The sequence below is a fragment of the Podarcis pityusensis genome (genome assembly GCF_964106645.2).
Source record: "Podarcis pityusensis genome assembly, chromosome: 8".
NCBI classification, from domain to species: domain Eukaryota; kingdom Metazoa; phylum Chordata; class Lepidosauria; order Squamata; family Lacertidae; genus Podarcis; species Podarcis pityusensis.
This window is the reverse complement of record NC_138033.1, coordinates 80,762,295-80,782,879: the sequence shown is the minus strand read 5'-3', so window position 1 is coordinate 80,782,879 and position 20,585 is coordinate 80,762,295. Positions and strand designations below refer to the sequence as shown.

At 48.6% G+C, this 20,585-nt stretch overlaps 1 protein-coding gene across 1 annotated transcript; it reads left to right on the top strand.

Moving 5' to 3' along the window:
* Window positions 1-8,759: 8,759 nt before the first annotated feature.
* TMEM82 (transmembrane protein 82) lies at window positions 8,760-17,818 on the top strand. Its single transcript, XM_081016695.1, has 6 exons — window positions 8,760-9,018; window positions 9,096-9,168; window positions 10,652-10,826; window positions 12,455-12,863; window positions 15,826-16,013; window positions 16,995-17,818. Exons 1-6 carry the CDS (start codon window positions 8,925-8,927, stop codon window positions 17,094-17,096), a joined length of 1,041 nt encoding a protein of 346 aa, XP_080872821.1. The 5' UTR covers window positions 8,760-8,924; the 3' UTR covers window positions 17,097-17,818.
* Window positions 17,819-20,585: the final 2,767 nt, after the last annotated feature.

The following is a 20,585-nucleotide window of genomic DNA, read 5'->3' as shown; positions in this document are numbered from 1 at the left end:
CAGCAGCCTCGAAAATAAGGGATCAGCAGCCAAAATAAGGGATTTTCTGGGCACAGGTATGTTCAACTTCTGAGCCCCTCCGAGCTAAAGGCAGAAAGCCCAGCCAGCAGCCAAACGAAGCCTCATCAATAAGGGACAGCAGCGGGACATGGCGCTGGGATAAGGGACTGTCCCGCCAAATAAGGGACGCTTGACAGCTATGCTCCAGCTCACTGGTGCACCAAGTTCAGTTTTTTCCTCAAGCAAAGGTGGGAGAGTGCTGCTGCTGTCTTCATATCCCACTTATGGGCTTCCTCTGGGCATCTTGTTGCCCAAGAAGCAGCATGTTTGGGGAAGGGAAGAGGGAGTTGTACACAGGCTGGGCACTTCTGAACAGCAGCTGCGGGACAAACAGCCGCACCCACCTGTGGACTTTCAGCTTTGCACATAAACAGGCACCTTCGTCAACGTCACACCACAACCTGGAATCCACCGGAAGGTGCCACCTCACCAGGTATACACTGTTGACTCTCTATAGGTGCCCTTGGCTGAAAGCTCACAGGGATGGGCTGGTCCCACCTGGTGGCACTTCTGTAGGATGGGAACAGGTAGCAAGGCACACAGAAGGACGGAAGGGAGCTCAGCACGACTGTTGTCATCAGCAAGGCCAGCCTTTGTCAATCTGGTGCCCTCTGAGCTAGTTGGACTACAGCTCCCATCAGCACCATGCAGCTGTGGGGGCTGGTGGGCGCTGTAGTTCAAAACATTGGCTTGAGGAAGGCCGAGGTGCACAAATAGCAAAAGAGAAGCAGCAGAGGATAGTCATCAGCCAACAATGCCGCCCTGCTAACCTGTTTAATCTGCCTCGCACAAAGTCCACAAACCTCTCTCCTGCCATCTAGCAGAAGGTTGTAAAATAAATTTCTCTATACGCATGATGGCTATTTTATTTATAAACAGCTGACTCATTTTTTTAAAAGAGCTTGACACCATGTGGAAGAAAATCATCAAAACATCACAAATTCAGAAAAGCATGACCTAGACAAAGTTTCTAACATGTTGCCTCTTACTCATCTTTTCTGTAAACTAAAAAGCTCCAAATGCTACAAATTTTCCTCACAGGAAAGTGCACAGTGCCCAGTGACTCTGCACATTAATTGCTCAGCTGCACATTTCACTAAACAATTAAACTATTAAAATTTTGGGAGATTAGCAGCCAAACCCAACAAGTGCATATTATTGCTAGCTAGCTTGAGAAGGGGCTAAGTCCACAGAGCTATATTGCTGAAAGGCAGATACTCAGACCATAGGAATACAATTGGTAGAGTGAGCTTGGTGTGATGTCACTTCCCCTCTCCCAGATAATCTTATTTTTAAACATACTTTACAAGTTGTTGCCTGATTCTTTGTTAAGCGTGGTAAGAGGGGGGAAGCCAGCTTGCTTTGTTAGCTGGACCTGCTCAAAACAAGGCTTTCCATTCTTAATTCCTTTGCTTTTTAGATTTTAAAACCCACAAATCTGGGAGCCTGGAGGGATATATTTCAATTAGTATATCATCTCCTACCAATAAAAACCCATCCATCCCACAAAAATACATTATGCTCACAATTGCATATGTCTGCCTAGAGGAGAGCTGTTAAAGCACATCGAGCCAAAATTATGTTTATACTAAATAGCGGGACGCAGGTGGTGCTGTGATCTAAACCCCTCTTGGGCTTGCCGATCAGAAGGTTGGCAGTTCGAATCTCTTTCTTAATTTCTTTCCTTTCTCATTGAGGAGTAGGTCTCTGGGGAATTCCAAGCCAAAATTGTCTCCATCTCTCTTCATCAAACCCTCCCATTCCCCACAGACCCATTCCCCACAGTCATCGCTATAGTCCAAAAAGTATTTAAAAGCATATTTCCAGGTCTCTCCAAAGTTAGGAACCTCCTCAGCTCCAAACTCCCCCTGGCCCACTCCATCTTCAATCTTCAATGACAGCGGCTTATGCGCCTGTAGGGCCTCGGGTCTCTCCATTTGTATTATTTGAGGTGCAACCGCATCCTCCTCCATTATCTTCTACACTTGCCCAGTCAGTACAGGTTCATGAGTTGGTCCCTGAATGATTTCTGTATCAATGTTCCCTGTTTGTCCACAGTTATTAACCACAACAGTCATCAAATCCGTTTTCTCATTCATCAAATCCATCTTCTCGTGCATCTGTTCCAGCAAGGCACTTGTCTTGCATAGAGCAAGCACCCAATCTTCCTCCCAGCTCATCTTTAGTCAATGTCAGAAGAGACTGGTCCCACGATCTTAATCTCACAGCTGTTGAGTCCTCAAGTATACTGCAGCAACAATTTAACAAGCTCCCTCTAAAGGAGACAATTTCTATTTGTATCCATATTTTTTTTTTAAGGCAAGTCCAATAAAGGAAAATTACTTTCATTTTTCAGATATTTTGTTTCTTTAGAATGCAAAAGGCAACATTGGAATCAGTTTGTTTCTCTTCTTTAGCTATCTGTCAAAGTATTCCATTCACAGTCAATGAACCTCTCCAACAATTTCTGTCTCTGACACCCCGTTCCCAGGTTAGAGACAGTGGAAACTTATCCTTCTTCACTCCCTCTCCTGCTAGGGTTGAACAAAGTCCCCCCCCCCCTTTTCTCCTGCTTCCAAGGGGGTTTCAGTAATTCTGAATGAAGGAAATTTAGACTTTTTTAACAGCTTTCCAGGCTTTAGCTTACAAAGTTTTTGCTTTAGTCTATATACAAAAAGCGGAAGGTGGACTTCCTGTTTTGAACCTTCCCGCTTCGATGCCAAATTGAAATATTTCTTAATCCAATTTTCCGTTTCTACTCACGGGTACTTGTTTTAAATCCAATTGTCCACAGGAAAAAGTCAGCGCTCTCCGGCAATGGCTGTGCGGCTTCACTCCATGAAAATAGCAATCAGTTCGCAGCACCGCGCCACTCACCCCACTTCGCTCTGGCGCCCCAAAATGGGGTTCCCGGTGAGTAGGGGGGGCGCTCCTGGTGCCCTGCCGAACCCCACATTCCCAGGCTTCCTCCACCTGGGATTTCTAGTGGGTCCCCACCTTCGCCGCGGTGGGAAGACCCAGTTTCCACGGAGCCCGTTCCTCCAGTCGGAGGAACTCCGCCATTCACCGATGGCACTGACCCGGAAGTCCCATCCTTGGTACATTTTAACCTACCCTGCCTTCTGCTTTTGTTACGTAGTCTTCCTTACTTTTTAATATTTGCAGAGTATCACAGTCCTATATTATGCACTGATAGTTTTAATTACATAACATAAAAGAAAAGATGAAGAAAAGAAAAGACAAGGAAAAGGACAAGTATAAACAAGAAGAAGAAGAACTGCAGAAGGGACATGGAAGAGACTTAAGGGCCTCGGACATAAGGCTTCCAGGTTGATGGACTAGATGGAATAGACAGTAAGGACTGACACGATCCGAGACCAGGAAGAAGAGACGTTGGATGAAGATTGGAAAGAATTTATAAATAAAAACTTTCTATTTAGGGAATTAGCTTAAAATTAATGAATATTAGGGAAAATGTTGGAATGAAACTATATGACTCTAGCAGAAATGATATCAGAAGCTATGTATATTTGAAAACTAAGATTTAAGCTTTAAGGTATTTTAGAGTAAGATAAGGTTAAATAAACTAAGGTAATTTGAATAACAGAATATGGGGAAAGATGGAAAGGATTTGTTGAGCTAATTATTAGGTTAAATTGTTAAGATAAATTTTGTAACAAAAATTGAGAAAGATGGAAAGAATTTGCTGAAACAACTAATTGAATTAGAATGCAAGAAGGGAGGTGTGAGGAGGTCAATGAAACAAGCAAATGGAAGTTATAGATATGTAATTTGGGATTTGTGTTTTTGTTTTTTTCTGTTTTCCTTTTTTCTTTGCATCTTTTTGCTGTACTGTTGTATTGGTTTTTGTGTTTTTTCCCCTCTCTTTTTTATGTATTATTGTGTTGTTTTTTATTTTATTTTTTATTTTCTATAATTCTGAAACTACTAATAAATATTATTTAAAATAAATAAATAAATAAATAAAAATAAAATGTACCAAGGATGGAGCTGGATTTCCCTCTACTTGATTGGGTCTTGCACTCCACCTTAGAGCCACTGTCAAAGCCACTCTCATTCCGATTCCCCTCTCTTCCCCATCAGCCCCCAGGGCCAACTTACTGCAGCCCATAAGTTTCCACAACATTCTTAAGAGAAAATGTGATGAGGAAGGGAGCAAAAATCTCAGATGAATCTCACATTTGGACTCCCCTGGCACAAACACACTGCCTTTTTAGCAGACACACACACAGCTTTTCCCTCCCTGGTGCCTTCGCTGACTATTACACAATAGTATCTTTTATCACTTGGTATTGATTGGCTCTAATTGCTCTGTGCGATTTTCATTTTGTGGTCCGGCTTATGAGCAGAAGCTCTTCCGAAAGCTTTTTAGCCGAGGCTTGCACCAAGGGTTATGATGCCTGGCACATAATAATGAGTGTTGCAGGCAAAGCACCTCTAATTGCTTTTAAAGAAGCACTCTAGGTGCCATTTCCATTCAGGCAGGAGGATCAAAGCTTATTCTAGCTGAAAATAGGTTGCCGGACTCAATGGATCTAGCAGACTCTTCCATTTTTTTAACATGGCAGAAGGAGCTGCTTTGTCACCTGCAGAGGGCCTTGACTTCATCATTGCAGTCCTAAGTGATTAACAAGATATCCCCAAACCTCAGTTATTATTTATTACATTTCTATATCACCTTCCCCCCTGCCCAGTGAGCTCTAGCTGGTGTACATGATTAGAAGAAGAAGAAGAAGAAGAGTTTGGATTTGATATCCCGCCTTTCACTCCCTTTAAGGAGTCTCAAAGCGGCTAACATTCTCCTTTCCCTTCCTCCCCCACAACAAACACTCTGTGAGGTGAGTGGGGCTGAGAGACTTCAGAGAAGTGTGACTAGCCCAAGGTCACCCAGCAGCTGCATGTGGAGGAGCTGGGAATCGAACCCAGTTCACCAGATTACGAGACTACCGCTCTTAACCACTACACCACACTGCAAAGGGATTAGCACCCTTTGCACCCACTGTAGGTGGTTTGTGGGAGCAGAAGGGAGAACCTGATTCCCTAGGACCAGAAATTAGGATGAGGGCTCGGGATGCAAAGGCCAAACGGAAGTTAGCTCAAAGGTCTGCCCAGCAGACTTGCATGCTTCCATGGGGGTCTTCTGGCAACAGAACTGACCTTGCTGCCTTTGTACTTGTGTGGGACTCCCATTTTCCTTGGTCCTTGCAAAACATTTTGACAGAAAGCTTGTCAAGGAGGGTTTGCATGGCAGTACGTACAGTAGTACCTCGGGTTACATACGCTTCAGGTTACAGACTCCGCTAACCCAGAAATAGTACCTCGGGTTAAGAACTTTGCTTCAGGATGAGAACAGAAATCGTGCTCCAGCGGCACGGCGGCAGCAGGAGGCCCCATTAGCTAAAGTGGTGCTTCAGGTTAAGAACAGTTTCAGGTTAAGAACGGACCTCTGGAACAAATTAAATACCGTATTTTTTGCTCTATAAGACTCACTTTTTCCCTCCTAAAAAGTAAGGGGAAATGCGCGTGCGTCTTATGGAGCGAATGCAGGCTGCGCAGTTATCCCAGAAGCCAGAACAGCAAGAGGGATTGCTGCTTTCACTGCGCAGCGATCCCTCTTGCTGTTCTGGCTTCTGAGATTCAGAATATTTTTTTTCTTGTTCTCCTCCTCCAAAAACCAAGTGCGTCTTGTGGTCTGGTGCGTCTTATAGAGCGAAAAATACGGTACTTAACCCAAGGTACCACGGTCCTGGCAGTGTCCCTTGATTTCAGTGGAGATAAACTCAAACTCAGGACCAATTGTGCACTTGGGGAAGACCCTCTTAGCAGGAACCACCTGCTTAGCAGGAGCCTCACCCCTCCACAGCTCACCTGAGATGGGACTTTCGAGACAGTATAAAAATTCAAGATACAAGCTTCCCCTGACTTCCTTGGTTACGGTCTTTACATATACTGAGTACTATAGGAGTCAACTCGTAGTGGCTGAGGTCCCGTCACACAAACCCCCCAAAATATTTGAGGGCTCCTCCCAAGCTGATGGGTATTGCCATTCATGTGATCAGTTACGTGGAGTAGGGCTTACCTGAAAACCCTCAATATTTTGTTCAACTTGGCACCCCTGCTGAGTACAAAAATAAATATTTGTTACACAAAGGGGAGTGGTTTCTCTTTATCTGACAGCCTTAATAAGAAGCTTAATAAGAGAAAAACTACCAGACTTTTAGAAGACATCTGAAGGCGGCCCTCTTTAGGGAAGCTTTTAATGTTTAACAGGCTATTGTATCTTAATATTTTGTTGGAAGCTGCCCAGAGTGGCTGGGGAAACCCAGCCAGATGGGCGGAGTATAAATTATTATTATTATTATTATTATTATTATTATTATTATTATCATTACCACTAGTACCACAGTTGGAACCCTGCTGATTTACAAGGCATCCTGCTGCTTTGATTGACAGGTCTTTGTTACATTTTGCTTCACCATTGTGCAAAGGGAACTGGGCTAGACCGAGTGAACTTTGGCACCTGGGGTTTGTTTCTGGTATGCGGTGTGTCCAAGCAAGGGCTCGTGTTCGTCCAGGTGCATTTATTTGCATGCATTTGTAATGTGTGCTATGCTGTCTGTCGGAGTATGCATAAAAACCCACGTATCACAAGTAAAACAAATGCAGTTCTGAAGTGCTGTGACCTAAAAGTACTGTACAGTGGTACCCCGCAAGACGAACGCCTCGCAAGACGGAAAACCCGCTAGACGAAAGAGTTTTCCGTTTTGGAGGCGCTTCGCAAAACGAATTTCCCTATGGGCTTGCTTCGCAAGACGACAGCCCATAGGGAAATCTCAGGGACAGCGGGGAAGCGCAGCGGGTCTTCCCCACTGTCCTCGGACCTCCTCCGAAGCCTGGTGGCGGGGCGGGGACACCTCCTCCCGCCGCCGCCGGGCTTCGGAAGGCTCCTCCGAAGCCGGGCGGTGGGGCGGGAACACCTCCCGCCGCCGCCGGGCTTCGGAAGGCTCCTCCGAAGCCGGGCGGCGGGGCGGGAACACCTCCCGCCGCCGCCCGGCTTCGGAACGGTGCTCCGAAGCCGGGCGGGGGGGAGGGAACACCTCCCGCCGCCGCCCGGCTTCGGAACGGTGCTCCGAAGCCGGGCGGGGGGGAGGGAACACCTCCCGCCGCCGCCCGGCTTCGGAACGGTGCTCCGAAGCCGGGCGGGGGGGAGGGAACACCTCCCGCCGCCGCCCGGCTTCGGAACGGTGCTCCGAAGCCGGGCGGCGGGGCGGGAACACCTCCCGCCGCCGCCCGGCTTCGGAACGGTGCTCCGAAGCCGGGCAGCGGGGCGGGAACACCTTCTGAAGGCGGGCGGGGGGCGAAAGTCTTTGCTCCCCCCTGCCTGCCTGTCCTGGAGGGCTTTTAAATCGCCCCAGACAGCGGAGAAGTCCTCCGCTGTCCCGGGGCGATTTTAAAATGCCGCCCGCCAGCATTTTAAGATCGCCCGGACAGCGGAGAAGTCCTCCGCTGTCCCGGGGTTTTTTAAAATGCTGGGGGTGGGAAGAAAAGCCCTTGTCCCCCCCCCCCCAGACTTCAGAAGAGGTCCGGGGACAGACTGTCCCCGGACCTGGCCTGAAGGCGGTTTCCCTAGGAACGCATTAATTGATTTTCAATGCATTCCTATGGGAAACCGTGCATCGCAAGACGAAAAACTCGCAAGACGAAGAGACTTGCGGAACGAATTAATTTCGTGTTGCGAGGCACCACTGTATTTTTCGCTCTATAAGACGCACCAGACCACAAGACGCACCTAGTTTTTGGAGGAGGAAAACAAGAAAAAAAATATTCTGAATCTCAGAAGCCAGAACAGCAAGAGGGATCACTGTGCAGTGAAAGCAGCAATCCCTCTTGCTGTTCTGGCTTCTAGGGTAGCTGCGCAGCCTGCATTCGCTCCATAAGACGCACACACATTTCCCCTTACTTTTTAGGAGGGAAAAAGTGAGTCTTATAGAGCAAAAAATACGGTAGTCTGTTGAGAAGAAAAATGGATTCTGGGGCTCAGGCCCACATGAGAGTCCTCCTCCTCCATTTAAAGTTACTCACCAGTGATGTGAGGGAAAAGCACTCTGCATATGCTCAGCAGCACTTCCCTACATGATCTCCTTTTTGGCACCTGTTTCTGTAAAGAAGGGGCTTCTCAGAAGAGGCTCAAGGGAGGCAGCAACAGGCAGAGAGGACAACACCTGCAAGAACATTTTGCAGCTGGTGTGATGTTGAACATGTTCAATCTTGAATTGAAAAGATATAAGGATGTTAACAGACTAAGTGAAGTTTATAAGAATTATGATTTGGAAAGCCGTTAAAAGGATATGCATGGAAATTCAACCAAGGGGAAGCGAGGAAGTCACTTAACAATGTTACTAAGTGTAATTTTAATAAGGTTATGATTTATGTTTGTTTGTTTTTGTTTATAATTTTGTGGAAAGTAATAAAAAAATTTGAAAGAAAAAAAGAAGAAGAACATTTTGCAGTTGGGCTGGAGCTCAAAAACCTCCTTGCCTTAAGTGTTTCCCTTTGCTTTCATTGTGGGGAGCTGCTGCTGCTGCTGCTACTACTACTACTGGCCCAGGAAATGATTTTCTTGCTTCTCCCCAAGCAGAAATGGTTGTGCAAGGGCTCTGGCTGAGTGGCCGCCTCCCCAGGAGGGGCAAAGAGGCAGCAATGATTTACCAGAGCAGCAGCAACACAAGCACAAGGTCCCTGGGCTCTCGCCAGCCCTCCACCAGCAGACCTTTGAGCCTGCAGCCAGGAAGAGGAAAGCCAGGGCTGAGCCACCCACTCTCCCCCTGCCCCACGGCACCACCATGCTTTCCAGCCTCTACTCCTACCTGGTCTCCTGGCTGCCCGCCTTCCCCAGCCTGGCCTGGGGCTCCGATCTGGTGGACTCCGTCTTGCAGGGTGAGCTTCTCCTCCTCCCGGGGGGCCTTCCCCACCCACTGAGCCCTACCCCTGTTCTGACCTTTGCTTCCTTGCAGGGCTGGTGGGCGCCTGTGCCGTCTCCATCCTGGGCAGCCTGATGAAGATTTACATCTACATCAACTGTTTGAAGTGAGTGCTTGTTAGGCAGAGCAGAGATTTCTAAACAGAGAGCCGCTTCCTCAATCTGTCCTTGCAGGCGGCCCTGGGGGGGCTATTAACCCCTGCAGGGCTCTGATAAGGTGCTGACTAGGTGGTGGAAGGAAGGAGCCATAAAGACCAGCAAGCCGATCTGCCTAGTGTCACGTTTGCCTCCTGAATCCGGATGCTTTGATGGCTGTCTGTCTGCAGAAAGAATCTCAGACACTCCTATTAATTCAATAGGGATAAGCCCAGATTTTCTGCTCCTGCGAAGTTGATTGTCTCTGGTCTTGCCTTTGAGGAACCCCCTTTTAAGATCTGGTTCATGTGAGCTTCCACCAATGCCATGCTTTGGAGTCCCAGGGATCCCTGGGAGTTAAATATTGGTGTGGCAGCATCTTATCTCCAGGGCAGGGCGCATGCATGGCCCCACCTGGGCAGTGCCCAGCTGACTTCTTTGTACGCTGGCTGGCGAGATGCCTTTTGTATTGGTGAGAAAAAGATTGCCAGGCAAAGATGCCTTCCTTGGCATTTCCTTAATCTTTTCAGCTTTGGAAAACAAAGCAGATGAGCACAGGCAATGGAAAACGATATTCAGCAGTGTCAGAGCGTGGGGGGTGCAGGGGGGGGCGGCCGCACTGGGCGCAACATTTGGGGGTTAGGGTTAGGGGGCGCAAATCCACGGGTTAGGGGGTGCAAATTACTTGCCTTGCCCCGGGTTAGGGGGCGCAAATTACTTGCCTTGCCCCGGGTGCTGACAACCCACGCTACGCCACTGAGCAGTGTATCAACTACAGAGGATGAGGTTGTCCTTTAGCCGTGATTCTTTGTATGAGGACAAGGGCATCGCAAACACAAATCCCTATGGATTTGGGGACGGTTTCGGTCAGGGCTGAACCGGGAGCTTAAATAGGAGCAGGTTTCACTTGATCTCGGTGACCAAACTCAACTTGGGAAATGTGAAATGATCACAGAGGACCTGAACACGCCCCAAGATTGATACAGGGAAAGGCAGCCAGGGAGGTTGTGTTTGCCAGCGAACAAACCTTTGTGCGTTTCCAAGGGTCTTTTTGGAGCCAAGCCCCAAGAAGACCCTTTTCAGGCTCCAGAAACAGTACAGAAGAGGAGCACCCCCTCTGAGTATGTATAGAGTCCCATGCACAATTTACCCAAAGCCTGTGAGGTTGGATTGTTGCAAGGCCAAAGGGTATTTCCAGACATGCGTGAGCCCCCAACTGGGAGAGGCAGAAGATGGTTCTCCTGGAGTAAATGCAGAGGATATCAGGTTCCTGCCAACCTTGGAGACCTGGTGGTGGGAGAAGCCCTCTGGGCTCTCCTGGAAGTACTCAGATGGGACTCTGCAAAGGGAAGGTGTGTTTACTCCAGCTAGTCCCTGCAGCTTCCTGAGTTTGAGCTCTCAGTCCTGAGCGGAGAAATTGCCTTTCCCTTCTTGAGACCCTCATTTCTGCCCCAGCGACCCCGACCAGCAGAAGGAGAAGGAGATCATCCGCAACCAGTGGCCGCTGCTGGACCATCTGCATCTCCTGGTGCTGACCGGGACCTTCACGGTGGTCGGCTATCGTGTGGCTGCCTTGGTGGTGCTGGAGTTCTCCCTTCGGGCCATCTCCACCGTCCTCTCCCTTGACAAGGTGAGCGACTCTTTCTTTCCCTTTTCCCAGTATATCTGAAGGAGCGTCTCCACCCCCATTGTTCTACCCAGACACTGAGGTCCAGCACCGAGAACCTTCTGGCAGTTCCCTCACTGCGAGAAGCCATGTTACAGGGAACCAGGCAGAGGGCCTTCTCGGTAGTGGCACCCGCCCTGTGGAACGCCCTCCCACCAGATGTCAAAGAGAACAACAACTACCAGACTTTTAGAAGACATCTGAAGGCAGCCCTGTTTAGGGAAGCTTTTAATGTTTGATGTATTACAGTGTTTTAATATTTTTTTGGAAGCCGCCCAGAGTGGCTGGGGAAGCCCAGCCAGATGGGCAGGGTATAAATAATAAATTATTATTATATTATTATCATTATTATTATATTTCTTCATGTGCGGGCTGAGGTGGGACCACATGCCTGCTGTGGAGGGGAGCCGGGGAACCCCCAAACAAGCACCTGAGTGGAGTCAAAGTAACCAGGAGCCCTGCGATAGAAGGAAGCGAATTCCTGCGACAGTCGAGATTTATCCTGCCATTTGGATGGAGGGATTTTTATTTATTTATTCACTGCATTTACATCCCAGCTTTTCTTCCAAGGAGTTCAAAGTGCTGTACGTGGTGGTTCTCCTCCCCATTTTGTCCCCACAACATCCCTGTGAGGTAGGTTAGGCTGAGGCAGTGACTGGTCCCCAACGTCCCCCAGTGAGTTTCATGGCCGGGTGGGGATTTGAACTCTGATCTCCCTGGTTCTAGTCCAACACACTAACCACTATTATTTATTTCTTGAATTTATATGCCGCCCTATACATGGAAGTCTCAGGGTGGTTGACAGAACAAAATCTAAATCTAAAATCAAAATATATATAATCAAAATAAACACCCCCCCATACACTGCCACCGTCCATATCAATTAATATATGAATGTATGGGAGTACAGTCGTACCTTGGAAGTCGAACGGAATCTGTTCTGGAAGACTGTTCGACTTCCAAAACATTCGGAAACCAAATACAGTGATACCTCAGGTCACATACACTTCAGGTTACAGACGCTTCAGGCTACAGACTCCGCTAACCCAGAAATAGTACCTCGGGTTAAGAACTTTGCTTCAGGATGAGAACAGAAATCATGCTCCAGCGGCGCGCTGGCAGCAGGAGGCCCCATTAGCTAAAGTGGTGCTTCAGGTTAAGAACAGTTTCAGGTTAAGAACGGACCTCCGGAATGAATTAAGTACTTAACCTGAGGTACCACTGTAGCTATTTCTGATTGGTTGCAGGAAGTTCCTGCAGCCAATCAGAAGCTGTGGAAGCTCCATCGGACATTCGGGTTCCAAAAGAATGTCCGCAAACCGGAACAATCACTTCCAGGTCTGCGGCATTCAGGAGCCAAAAAGTCCAAGTTCCAGGGCGTTCAGGATCCAAGGTACGACTGTATATTACATTGCAGTTTTGTGTATTGTTTCTTTCTCTCTCTTTCTTACACACACATTTGTTCTTCCCCCCCTTACTTTCTCCCTTCCCCCCTTTGTATCACTCTATTTCTTTATAATTGAAATTATTTCTATAAAAAAAAAATTAATATACACTGCTACCATCTCTCAATTTCCACTGGGATCCTGCAGGGGGCGCACAGCAGCCAGCTCTACCTCCTCTGCCAGTACTCCCTGGGCTGCGGCATCTCCTGCAGTCTCAGTTACCTCCAGGAGGGGGCGCCCCACCGCACCTGGAACCTGCTCCTCAGCGTCGGCCTGGCAGGACTCTTAACTTACTATGTCTGGCGCCTGACGCGCCACATCTTCACCATGTACGAGCTCCACTGCAAGGAGCGCTACTGCGGGGCCTGCCTCTTCCTCCTGACCACCTGGCACGGCATCCCTCGCCTCCTCTGCAACGCCCTCAAGGTCACCTTCGTGGTGGCCGACCTGGCGGCGGTGGCCCTGATCAACCGGGACTTCCTCACCACCTCAGAGGCCATCCGCTTCTGGACCCCGCTCACCATCTGCTACACACTGCTTGTCATCTACATGCAAGGTGAGCTCCTCCTCCCCTCGTGGGCCTTTGGCTCAGTGGGCAAGATCTTTGGGAGGTTGCTAGGTGTGGGCGGCCGTTGGCCTTTGGCTTCTTTCCCCAGCAGCAAGCAAGCAGCACCCTCCTGCAGAATGGTCCGCTTCTGGCACCTTCCCTTCCTGGAGCGGTTGGAATGTTTGCGAACGTTCCGTAGCATCACAGGCCATCAGAATAATGTCTGGTAAGGGGGAAAGTCCCCAGGTGCAACTCCTGGCATTTCTAGCTAGGGGGATCTTAAATACAAAGATCCATTAAATACAAAGATCCCTTGTAGATCCGTTCCATCAACGGTGTCTCTGAAAATTTTTACACATCACTTGGGAAGACAGGCAAACTAATGTTAGTGTATTGGAAGAAGCAAAGATCACCAGTGTCAAAGCAATGATTCTTCAACATCAACTTCGTTGGACTGGTCATGTTGTGCGGATGTCTGATTATCGTCTTCCAAAGTACTCTATTCCCAACTTAAAAATGGAAAGTGTAATGCTGTTGGTCAACAAAAGAGGTTTAAAGACCCTCTCAAGGCAAATCTAAAAAAATGTAGGATAAACACTGAGAACTGGGGAACACTGGCCTGCGAGCGCTCCAATTGGAGAACAGCCTTTACCAAGGGTGTCATGGGCTTTGAAGACACTCAAACTCAGGACGAAAGGGAGAAACGTGCTAAGAGGAAGCAACGCTTGGCAAACCCTCACCGTGATCAACTCCTGCCCAGAAACCTATGTCCCTACTGTGGAAGGACGTGTGGGTCCAGAATTGACCTCCAAAGTCACTTACTGTTAAGCCATGTTCATGGAAGACAATCTTACTCAGCTATGAGTGATCACCAAAGAAAGAAGAAATACAAAGATGTGTACAAGACACACACACACACACACCCTGCCAGAGACCTTGAGGACCTGCTGCCAATTACAAGAGAAAGGTGGAGAAAGCATCTGATGATCTGGTCTAAGGCAGCTTCCTCTGCTCATTTGTGGCCTCTTTATTGGGGAGACTCCAAATAAAGAGCACAAAGCAGCGCACACCTCGGGTTCAGCCCTACTCAAAAGGGCATGAGATTGCAAGGCTGGCAAAATAGTATCAACTTGGTACAATACCTCTTCCTATGTTGACATGACAGTTCGGTTTCTTGCCTTTTTTCGAAGAGAGAATTGGACTGGTTCTGCTGATGATACAATTGTGGAATTGTAGAGTTGGGTCCTCTAGTCCCAAGGCCCTGCAATTCAGGAAACTTTTGCTCCATGTGGAGCTCGAACCAGAAACCCTGAGATCAAGAGACTCATGCTGTTCTCACTGAGCTATCCCTACAGCAGGGATGGTGTGCCTGTGGCCTTCCGGATGGTGTTGTTGTGACTCCAGCTCCCAGCTCCGGCCCTGACTCTTGCCCATGCTGGCTGCTGGGACCCGGAGTCCTGCAAGGTCTAGATGGCAGCACAGGTTCTCTGTCCCTTATCTAGACCATCACTTGCCCTCACTGCCCCAGATGCCTCCCCCACTACTCTGCATCCTTTTAATGCAGGGATGGGGGAGCCTGTGGCCCTCCAGATGTTACTGGACTCCTCCAGCTCCCATTATCATCCCAGACTACTGGCCTTGCTGGAGTTGGGAGACCAGCATCACTTGGTGTCCAGAAGCTGCCAAGTGAGCCCAGGTTGACCACAGGGCAGGGACACACAGGAGGCACGGAATGCAATTAGCTTTTATTAACACAGCAGCAATGACAAACCTAGACAGCATCTTAAAAAGCAGAGACATCACCTTGCCAACAAAGATCCATATAGTTAAAGCTATGGTTTTCCCAGTAGTGATGTACAGAAGTGAGAGCTGGACCATAAAGAAGGCTGATCGCCGAAGAATTGATGCTTTTGAATTATGGTGCTGGAGGAGACTCTTGAGAATCCCATGGACTGCAAGAAGAACAAACCTATCCATTCTGAAGGAAATCAGCCCTGAGTGCTCACTGGAAGGACTGATCCTGAAGCTGAGGCTCCAATACTTTGGCCACCTCATGAGAAGAGAAGACTCCCTGGGAAAGACCCTGATGTTGGGAAAGATGGAGGGCACAAGGAGAAGGGGATGACAGAGGACGAGATGGTGGGACAGTGTTCTCAAAGCTACCAGCATGAGTTTGACCAGACTGCGGGAGGCAGTGGAAGACAGGAGTGCCTGGCGTGCTCTGGTCCATGGGGTCACGAAGAGTCGGACACGACTAAATGACTAAACAGCAACAACAACACAGCAGAGTCCTCTGGTTCACCTTAATCCAGCTGAGAAGTTGCTGAAACTGACCACTAGCCCTTCACTTCCCCCTCTAGCCTCTCACTCTGGATCCCTCCCAAGCAGATGAAGGCTGCGTCAAAGGGGAGTGCTCATCCTCTGGGCCTGTCTGGCCCAACGCTCAGCAACGTGCAGGATTCTCATTGATTGGGGTATCAGAGGGGGAAGCGAGCCAGCAGGACCGAGACTGCCCTGCTGCTGGGAGCAAGGGCAACCTCTGACTGCTCTCTTTCTGAGTCTGTGCTCACACTGTGACGCTCGGCCTCAGATCCTGTCCTGGAAGGTGCCTCCTCCTCCTGACTCCCCTGGATCACTCAAACTCCCTGCTTCTAGCACCTCCCAGCTCGTCCCTTCCCCAGACTGCTCTTCTGTGTCCCAGGACCCAGGATCTAAGTCATCATCTTCTGCATCTTCCCTGGGGGTCTCTTGGGCGGGGGGCTCCCACCGCTCTTCCTCATCCAGCCAGTCCTTGACACTTGGAGGGCCACAGTTGTTCCCCATCCCTGCCCTCTCATTTGCAGAATGTATCCAGTGTGAGTCTTTCTTAGGTTCATTAATTTAAACAAGTCTCCTCTGAATAGTACTGGCATTGTATATAAGTTGACCAGCATAAACCTAACCATTTTATCTTTCCTTTGTCCAATGGCAGAAGAGCAACGGCAGAACCCCACAGAGCAGATGGCCTACCAGACGGTCTTTGTCAGGATGGGGGGCCTCCTGATCCTGCTGATGACCGTTGGCCGGTGGATGGACATTGTGAACGTCCTCGTTTCACTGGTTGGGGAGATCTGGTGCCTGATGCGGGCGGGAATTATACTGGATATCTGCAGGAAGCAGGTGAGGAGGAGCAAGAGAGTGTTGGCGTCATCTGGAAGGTATTCCAAGATGGCAGTGGGAAGGGAGAGGAACAGTGGGCTTTGTTGGGGTGGGAAGTCTGAGCGACCTCAGTGGAGGCTGCCACCACCTTGGGGGGAGGCAATATTAAAAAAACTATTTAAAAAACCATATTTGGAAACAGTCACACTGAATCATACCAGAGGTCCATCATTTTGTCACGTGGAGGTCTGGAAAGCTCTCAGTTTGAGGAAGATGGTGAAAGCTGATCCATGGGGTTTCTCTCCAACATCTGCTCCTGTCTCTAAACTCGGAGGACACATTTCCCGCTCTCCTGGCAAATAGCCTGTCCCATCCTTCCCCAACCTTGTGCCCCTCCAGATGTTTCAGACGCAGGCAGAGATGGGAGCCACAGTCCAAAGCATCTCATGGCCACCAGAGCGTTAGGAGAGACGGGATTATATATACTCAATGAATGTGTCTAATCTGCTTCAAAAGGCCACATCCTGTGATCATGAGCTCCACAAGTTTAACAGCTATTTCATGAAAGAAATGCTCCTCTTTGCCTGTCACAAATCTCCTCCTAATCATAGAATCATAGAATTGTAGAGTTGGAAGGGACCCTGAGAGTCATCTAGTCCAACTGCCTGAAATGCAGGAATCTCAACTAAAGCATCCATGGCAGATGGCCGTCCAACCTTTGCTTAAAACCGCCAATGAAGGAGAGCCTTCCAACTTCCAAGGGAGTCCATTCCACTGTCCAACAGCTATAACTGCCAGAAAACTATTCCCATGTTTACTCAGAATTTCCTTTCTTGTAACTTGAAGCCATTGGTTTGGGTCCTCACCTCCAGAGCAGGAGAAAACAAGAAATCTTCCTTGTGACAGCCCTTGAGATATTTGAAGATGGCTAAACGATGTCATTGATTTGCTTTCTAGAACCTAATATTTCTGTTTTTTCTTTTGTTTGTTGTGGCACTTCAGGATTATTCTCAAAGGTTCTCGCCCTCAGCTTCTGCCTCCCGAAAGCCCTCGAGACACTACAAAGACCCTTCAAAATCCCACTCTGCAACGGCAACATCCTGAAACACAGAGCGGGCTTTGGAGGAGGCTGATATGAGCCAGTGACTGCAGGTCCAAGGTGGGGAAATCCTAGGGGCTGGATTTCATCCCAATGCTTGATTTCATCTGATCCACTGTGCTGGGCTACTCTGGACTCTCTGGGCCCCGCATTGGATGTGAGATAGATATTTCATGCCTGTCACTTTACTAAATGGTGACTTATTTATTTCTGTGCTAGTTGTTGCCTTGCCCAACTGCATTTCCCCACCCCATTAATTGCAACCCCCTACCCCCCAATTTAAGCTATCTCCTCTCTTGAACAAACAGCCAACCCTTTTTAAAGTCAGCCTGCTATGGGAATGCCACCAAAATAACACACACTGGGGCTGGTAGGTGGACAGATTGCACCAAGGGATGATGTGCTTCATGTATGTGTGTTGCAGGGGGTGCTGAAAATGCCCCTCTTTGTCTTAAATAAACACTAAAGTACTGTGCTGATAGCTAAGGAAGGAGCTGGTGTGCCTAGGAAGCAAAGGCCTCTGACAAAAACTGGAATAAAGCGGACTTCTATTTTGAGTTTGACCAAACTGCGGGAGGCAGTGGAAGACAGGAGTGCCTGGCATGCTCTGGTCCATCGGGTCATGAAGAGTCGGACACGACTAAACAACAACAAATATTTATGTGAAACTCTGGAGTCTTTTTCATGCTCTCTGCACGCCCCACATTCCTAAATAAAGTTGTCCTCCCCCCAGCCCTTTTTCTCATCTGTCATTCCTCCTGCATCTTCCTATGTGTGTCGTTTCAATTGTTTGCTGAAGACGCACCTCTTTCCCTGGCCTTTGACACCTCAGCTCAATAGATCAATAGATGTGTGCGTTCAGGATCCACCCTATTCGCATGACAGTAATTTGTTTTAAACTGTAACCTGACCTGGATCCTGACAGTGAGCAGCAGGTAGGAAATTGAGATGATGAGAATAATAAACCATTAACAATGATATAGCATTTATGCATCAAAAATGAGTCTTGGAGCAGCTGAAAAACTATGGGATTATATTATGGAAATAAGATTTTTGTAGATCAGAGTCCAATGTGCGAAATGTTGCCTGTGGTTGGAGTTGCTTTGTTGTTGAGTGATTTTGGGGTTTTTTTGGCATTTAATTTCCCTCTCCTCAGAGTTTACTGTCTCCTTCTCCACACTCAGACGCTACTGAATAGACCCAGGTACTATGCTTGCTGAGGCTCACACTTTCTGTATCTGCTTATTCCATAATACATTTGGTAGCCGACAAGACTCTTTGTTACTTATGAAGGGGCTACCTTGCAAGGGTGGTTATCCAACCAGAAATTGGCATGGAGTGTCACCCGTCTCCCTACCAGCAGAGATTCAGCCGAGGCCACCTCGCTTCTGGAATACATTTTTGCACCAGCCACTGGGTGATTATCTGTATTATTGTGGGGTTTTTTAAAGCTGAATTGTCTGGGAAAATCCGGACATATGGCAGCCCATGTCAGAAGTGTAGATTTTGGTGAATTTCCGCTCAACAACTTTTGTGTCCGGATTTTCACTTATAACACGGTGGTATACAAAAGTAATTTTATCAATTATAAATCAGAACATAGTCATTGTGGCTAGTGGCTAGTGGCTACTGACAGCCCTTATCCCCAGTGCATTTGTCTAACTCTTATTGACTAGCCACCCAAGGACCTCCTTACCCAGGGGTCAGCAAACTTTTTCAGCAGGGGGCCAGTCCACCGTCCCTCAGACCTTGTGGGGGGCTGGACTATATTTTGGGGGGGGAAATGAACAAATTCCTATGCCCCACAAATAACCCAGAGATGCATTTTAAATAAAAGCACACATTCTACTCATGTAAAAACACGCTGATTCCCGGACCATCTGCGGGCTGGATTTAGAAGGCGATTGGGCCAGATCCAGCCCCCGGGCCTTAGTTTGCCTACCCATGTCTTACCCATTGAAATTTGGGGGTGGGGGTCTTTAGTGTGCTTAACTAGTAGCTGCACTTTGTGCTACAAATGCCTTGCTGTTCAGGAAGCTATGGGGGGAATTGTACGTTATCAGGAGTGTGGGAAAAGCTGGCCTAGGCAGAGCCAGATCCATGGCTGTGTTGTTGTAGACGGATTAAACCACAAAGTGATTTAATCCTCGTGCGTGCAAACACCCTCTACCTACCCAGAAGCCTCTTTGCAAACCGGGGTTTGATCAATCCTTCCTTCCTTCTCTGCCTCGAGCCTAATCTTGCATGCCCTTCCTTTATATTCTTAGTGCTGTGCTCCACACCCTTCCCTTCCCTTTGCCTCCAGCCCTTGTAATCATGGGGATACACGATTATGTGTGGAGGGGGGAGGCCTCCCACACTTGCACTTCCTGTCTGCCTGTCTGGTTGGCGAAAAGCAAGGCTTATATGGGAATCCTCAATGGCTCTCCCACCTCCTCCCTCCTCCCCACGCCAGCTCAAGCTGACTCAAGGCTTCACCACTGCAACTCAAATGAGCTGTCAAATGCTGACACAGCTCAGCTGCTTCCTCAAGAGTGCTGGACAAAAGAAAGGAAACCACTGCAGACCAGGAAATAAAAACATTCAGCCCCACTCCAGAAAATGATTGAAGGAGACACAGAGGAGGAGAGGGCGGTGGTCCTGCTTATCCTTGCAGCCTAAATCTCACTGAATTTGTCTCCGAAACGTGCCAAATGGAGACCTCCAAAAGGTTGCCAGGCACGGTGGCTGAATGTCCACTCCAGGATTGGAAGCAGGCAGCCCCCCTGGGTAATTCCTGTTGCTGGGGATCACAAGTGGGGAGGGGCTGTTGTGCTCATGTCTTGCTTGTGGCGGTGGCGGCTTCTCTGGGGCACCAGGCTAGTGGCAAAACTGAGCTAGGTGGACAAAGGGTCTGGCTCCGTGTAAGGCCACTTTCCTACATTCCTGTGTGAAATATCACAAGGAGTCGAAGGCCTTTGTTCTATCCTGTAGTTTGTGGTGGAGCATATTTGCAAAGGTTCATTCCAAGGCTGGCCGATGACTCAGAGCACACAGCGTCTGAGCTCTGCTTGGGAGTTGAGAAACACATCTGTACCCTTGCCCCTTGCAAGATCAGGCTGGAGAAAACATTGTCTCCCATAGAGGGAAGTGGTCTCCATGAAGCAGCAAAGATGATTCAGAGCCAAGACATGAGAGGGGAACGCCAGAGGCAGAGAGACTGTCACTAGGCCCACAACCTTACCCAGTCCTTTGCAACGCTTGCTTCTTATGCCAGCTAGCTTTCGTTGCAATAGCCTGTGGCGGTGAGTTCCACAGCACCTGAAGCACTGTTTCCTTTTGTCCTTGGATAGCGTGCTGCTAGTGGGGAGAGGGCCGCTGTTGTGCCCAGGTCTCACTCACAGGCTTCCCTTTGGGGCAACTGGTTGGCCACTGTGAGGGCTGGGTGCTGGCCTAGATGGGACTCTTTATCAACTTTTCCAGCAGGATTCTTCTGGGATCTCCTGCCTTCCTGG